At 45.5% G+C, this 5,536-nt stretch overlaps 1 protein-coding gene across 2 annotated transcripts; it reads left to right on the plus strand.

Moving 5' to 3' along the window:
• Positions 1–2,550: 2,550 nt before the first annotated feature.
• On the plus strand, positions 2,551–4,692 carry crx (cone-rod homeobox). 2 transcript variants are annotated; one of them, XM_008282636.1, is made up of 3 exons: positions 2,551–2,647; positions 3,632–3,783; positions 4,054–4,692. In XM_008282636.1, the coding sequence occupies exons 1-3, from the start codon at positions 2,551–2,553 to the stop codon at positions 4,690–4,692; spliced, it is 888 nt and encodes a 295-aa protein (XP_008280858.1). The 2 variants fall into 2 exon arrangements, with proteins under 2 accessions (XP_008280858.1, XP_008280857.1); XM_008282635.1 differs by having other exon boundaries at positions 2,551–2,645; positions 3,627–3,783.
• Positions 4,693–5,536: the final 844 nt, after the last annotated feature.

The raw sequence follows: 5,536 nt of genomic DNA on the forward strand, positions 1-5,536 counted from the left end.
TAGAAGAACTCTTTCTTTATTTTTACACACCTGTAGAGCTCAGATGAAATCCTTACTTTGCATGAATGTGGTTTCTTTGAAACGTTCGACTTTAATGAATCCTTGTCGTCCATAATTCATGCATTAAGGTGATTTATCACTAAGTCATTTTTATGACGTTACTGGCATGCATAGATGGTCTCGCCACACAACTTCTTCTTGCCTTTGTAAAACAGAAACTAGAACAGGTAACTAAATTATGAGCTGTAGAACTGAGTGATGTGAAGTTGTACTTGTTCCCAACAGGAGGGTGGATGACTAAAATGGTTCTTCTCTCTCTCTTTCTCCATCACCAATAATGTGGGCTTCTGTTACTGTTAAAATAAAGAGCATCGCTTTCTTTCTGTCCTGCTGTCCAGCCCTCCACCACACTGTGGTGCTTAAAGTCAGGCACTTACTCTTCATCTGTTTTAATGATTATTCATGTGCTTGACAAGAGAAAAATTATAAATAAAAGCTAAATCAGATGCTTTATAAGTGTATCTGTCATTTTTGACCATAGAGAAGTAAAATCAGTGAGTTCTCGTGTTCACTGGATGCATCGATGGCATCTTCTAGATTGTACCAACTGGTCTCAGCTGAAAATGTCCGACTACTGAGCAGTGCCTCAGATCAGGGTCTAACACAGACAGGAACTGCACCGTGTCTTTCTGTTGGAGATAACATTCAGTTCATCATTTGTGGAGAACTCAGCTGTGACTTCACCTGCGAGTGCACCTCAGTGATCCTGCTGAGGCTGCTGACGGTCCAGCACTGATCCTGAACACTCATATCAGTACCTGCAGATGGGTCAACAGTACATGGAGTCCTCCCTGGTCGAGGTGCGTCCACTAGGTGGCGTGGGTTGACATTTCTCTGCTTATTTGAATTACCTCCAGAGACCGGCAGTGGTGCTTAACTTCTATCTTAAAAATGGGTCATTTCTTTCTTCCTAGAAGGCGTCACACATCAATACAAAGTGCAGCACAAAAGTAGTTCAACAGACACCTGCTAGTGTCTGCAGGTCTCTCATTTACATCCAGACAGAAACAGGAAGTGAGAGACGTTAGGAGGACTTTAACACAGCGGTGTGTAACAAATCCAGCATTATTATGTTTTTTGAAGATTTTTTAAAAATAGCTACAGATCATTCTGGTCCATGTTGGTTTATTCTTATGTGTGACAATCATTTAAATGTACTTTAATTAGGCTGGAGTGGAAGTGAACTGGAACCAGGAGAAGGGCACAAATACACAATCAATTTTACATAAAGGCTAAAAGTTAGCGTCAAAGTCAACATTAGTTTCCCCTAATTTCCATCCATACCATCCTACACATGGCTTCATCGTCTGTAGGGTGATCAGGGGCTGGAGTCTATCCCAGCTGAAGGCAGGTTCACCTGGACAGGTAACCAGTCTATCACAGGGCTACACTTAGAGACAGACAACCAAGCACACTCACATTCACACCTACGGACNTTCCTCTCTTTATCTGGAGATAAGATACTTACTTTTCAGATAAAGCATATTATGATAAATCAAATAAGCTTTGTCGCTTTTGTGCTTCTGGGTGTTGATGTGTGAGAGAAGACTTTAGGGAATCTGTGTGTGTGTGTGTGTGTGTGTGTGTGTGTGTGTGTGTGTGCAGCTGTTTAGTGGATAGATGTCATCTGCCAGTTATGTGTGAATGTATGAACTGAAGCAGATGTGCAGCAGGTGAATTGTTCAGGAGGTAAAAGGAAGGCGACTGAGGAGGAGCTGAAGGAGACTGAAATGTTCACGACTGTCATCATTTCTATGATCAGCAGCTAAATAAGTGAACATTTTTTCTATTTATGTTTCTGGAAATTTGTTCAAAATGCAGAACATTTTATTTTATTATAGTGTAGATTTTTTATTTTTATTTTTTTAATAGATTGACCCAAAAGATTAATTCCTATCAAAGACAAATGACTTAGATGTGGCTGTAATAAACTATGGAGGCATAAGTTCACTTTGTCGTATTATGTAGCCTGTTGCTATGGTTTAACTTGTGCGCTTGCGTGCTGTGTGCGCCCGTGTGTGTGTGTGTGTGTGTGTGTGTGTGTGTGTGTGTGTGTGTGTGTGTGTGTGGGAGGGGTTTGCTGGAGCCACTTGCTCCCTCTAATTAGCAGCGTGTGCCGGTAAAGAAACTCAGTGGAGCGACCTCACCAAGGCGCAAAGGCATCCAGGGGCCACTTCACCTGCGGGATGAGTGTGACTGTGTGAAAGCAGACTTGGAGGAGCAGCAGTCCGGATGCTCTGTGCGCTGCAGAGTGCTCTGCTGCTAAGCTGACAGTCGGGTAAAGCTGAAAGTGCGTCTAAAAAAAAGAAAAGAAAAAAAAAGAATAATACTCTTTGACGGTTCTCCGGTGAACGTCCCGCTTCTCTCCGCGGCGGGTTTGGATCGGACGCACTGACTTGTTGGCCCAGCTGAGCTCTGAGGGGCCCACGGTTGCGTTGTTGCGTGTCCGACCTACAAGTCTGCGACAGGACTTAAAAGCCTGCTGCAAGGATGATGTCCTACATAAAGCAGCCCCATTACACCATGAATGGGTTAAATTTGCCCGGCCCCGGGATGGACGTGCTGCACACCACCGTCGCTTATCCACGTAAGTTCAAACTTTAACAAATGTTTTTATTTTGAAAAACGACCTGTTTTTATGTGTGTATATTTATTTACGCGTTCGTCTCCGTCTGACCTCGCTGTTTACAGAACCAAGTCCGTCCATCGCGGTGCGTAAAAGCGCACGGGCTGGTGCGTAACGGCGCAGCCAAAGGAAAATAAAATAACCAAAATAAACAATTTGTCCTGTAAAATCCTCTGCGTTGATGAAAAGTTTGGATTACAAAGAGAATAAATGTAGAATGTAATTGTGACTGTAACCCTGATTTGTGCCAAAGACAAACGGAATATATCAGGACAACCGTGAGAGAGGAACCGATGCCAAGTTGTTCTTCATGAAAACTTCTTTTAATTTCCACTCTCTGTGGAAACCGTGTTACTGCGGATACATCAGCTCTAAACACATAACATCGACCTTTTTAAAGTGAAAACGAGCCACCAGATCGGACACTGATTTGTTTTTTAATCTTTTTTTCAAAGTTTCTCACGTCGTTAACAGATAAATATGTCATAACTCTAGTTGGAAACATTCGCTTTTTTTAATGCCAAATTACTCTGACTGCATGTAGTGACTCCTCACTGTACTGGTTCTGATACAAACACACCCAAACGTCTGGCTGTGTGTCCCACAGAGGACAGACGGACAACTGGACAAACTATAATTAAACAAGTGTCCCGTCTAACCATGTAGAGCTGATACAGCATTTCCATATTCTTTGTTTCCATGCCAGTGGACAAAGTCAGGACCCTAAACAGTCCCACAGTGTACTGAGAAGTTTCCATTAGTATTTGTTACCATTCTGATACCCACAAGCACAAAATGAAACTACCCAAAAATCACTTCAATGGCTGCCATGTTCCCTTTCTAAAGAGATGTTCATCATTCACAGCGAGCTGTGCTCATAATTCATGTCAACTCTCTCTCACTGCCAGCTTGATAATCCCCTCTGTGTGTCTCTTGGGTTTGCAGCCACTCCCCGGAAGCAGCGCAGAGAGCGCACCACCTTCACCCGGACACAGCTGGACATCCTGGAGGCGCTGTTCTCCAAGACCCGCTACCCAGACATCTTCATGAGGGAGGAGGTGGCCCTCAAGATCAACCTGCCCGAGTCACGTGTGCAGGTAGAGCAGAAGTAGGCTGCAGGCAGCATGGAGGCTTTTCATAGAGAGAACAGAATGTTTTAGGAGATGTAAAGGCAGCCAGAAGCTTCTAAAGAAGCAGGACAACAGTGTGTCTGGATTATATCCTACATGTCAGTCTGTGATGTGACTTTGCTGAGGGGACACGTTTCTGCTGGACCCTCTGATTGTTGTAGACTCAGGAGGTATCTGTCCATGGCTCAGGACGGTTTTCTGTTCTTACACATTGTGTCTTCTTCTGTGTATCTTCAGGTTTGGTTTAAAAACCGCCGTGCCAAGTGCCGCCAGCAGCAGCAGCAGAGCACCGGCCAGTCTAAGCCCCGCCCCCCTAAGAAGAAGGCCTCACCAGTGCAGGAACCCAGTGCCCCTGATCCTGTTCCTAACCCATCTGGCTCTTATAGCCCCACTTCAGCCCAATCAGGGCCCAGCCTGGCTCCAAGCTCCAGCACTGGGAACACCGCCGTGTCCATCTGGAGCCCAGCCATCTCACCCTTGCCTGATCCTCTGGCCTCCTCCTCGGCGCCCTGCATGCAGCGGCCCTCACCGTATCCTATGAGCTATGGCCAGCCGTCAGCCTACACCCAGGGCTACGCCAGCACCACCTCCTACTTCACCGGCCTGGACTGCAGTGCCTACCTGTCCCCCATGCACTCGCAGCTGTCAGGCACCGGGGGCGCTCTCAGTCCCATCACTGTGCCCTCTATGGGGGGCTCCCTGAGCCAATCCCCAGCATCGCTGTCCTCACAGGGCTACAGCACTGCCTCCTCCCTGGGCTTCACCTCTGTTGACTGCCTTGACTACAAGGACCAGCAGGCCTGGAAACTGGGCTTCACCACAATGGACTGCCTGGATCACAAGGACCAAAACTCCTGGAAGTTCCAGGTCCTCTAGAAAGCATCAAGAGTGGCGTTCAAACGTGTGTTGACATGTCACATGTGTCAATGAGTCCCATATGAGATAGTGTGAAGCAGTTCTGCCAGAGGACTTGTTGTCTTGGATGCTGAGTTTCTTGTTTGTAAGATTTTGTTTTTAATTTCTCAGAGTGACCTCTGTACAAATGCATTTTATCTGAATGATGTGGAGATGAAGGGACTGGTGACTGTCATCGATGCTGCCTGACTGGACATCATGTCTGTTGTCTTCTTCATGCTGTGTTGATTAAGAGAAGAAACGCCTTTGTAGGAAAAGACTGGACTCCTACGTATGAAAACAGAGCCATCCCTCTCTCTCTCACACACACACACACACACTTCATTTTGTTTTAAACTTGCATCATTATCATAGAGTGGAAGCTGTTTGGACGTGGAGGAGCTCCTCCGTCCTGTAGGTCTCGTCCTCCTTCAGGGTTACATTATTTTAAGCTATTTATTATCATTTTATGCCACTTAAACATGTAATATGGTTGCATTTAGAGTCATTTTGAGCATTTGTGTTACGTATTACAGTGTTAGCCTTTAGCGTTATCATTTTGATCTGTTTGAAGAAAAAAAATTAGAGTTTCTGTTTTAGCTGTGTGACATATTAAAGTGATGGAATCTTTCTACGTCTGATCATCATTGAGATGAGTTCGAGTTTAGAAGCAGATCCTGAGCTGGGGGTCGTGTGACCAGGAGCGTGGATGTGAGGCGGCCGTGTTGTAGTTGGGTCTGGACCCGTCATGTTGGACATACGGCCTGCATGGCTCTCACTGGTCCGTCTTGGTTATTTTAGCTTATCTGATTCTGGGAGTGTCCCA

The sequence above is a fragment of the Stegastes partitus genome, unplaced genomic scaffold (assembly GCF_000690725.1).
Source record: "Stegastes partitus isolate 25-593 unplaced genomic scaffold, Stegastes_partitus-1.0.2 Scaffold280, whole genome shotgun sequence".
NCBI lineage: Eukaryota > Metazoa > Chordata > Actinopteri > Pomacentridae > Stegastes > Stegastes partitus.

Excerpts from the sequence above, each read along its gene's own strand:
- crx (XM_008282635.1), top strand. The coding sequence starts at position 2,551 with ATGATGTCCTACATAAAGCAGCCCCATTACACCATGAATGGGTTAAAT. Across the intron at positions 2,646-3,626 it reads CACACCACCGTCGCTTATCC|TGCAGCCACTCCCCGGAAGC; the intron begins ACGTAAGTTCAA and ends GTCTCTTGGGTT. Across the intron at positions 3,784-4,053 it reads TGCCCGAGTCACGTGTGCAG|GTTTGGTTTAAAAACCGCCG; the intron begins GTAGAGCAGAAG and ends GTGTATCTTCAG.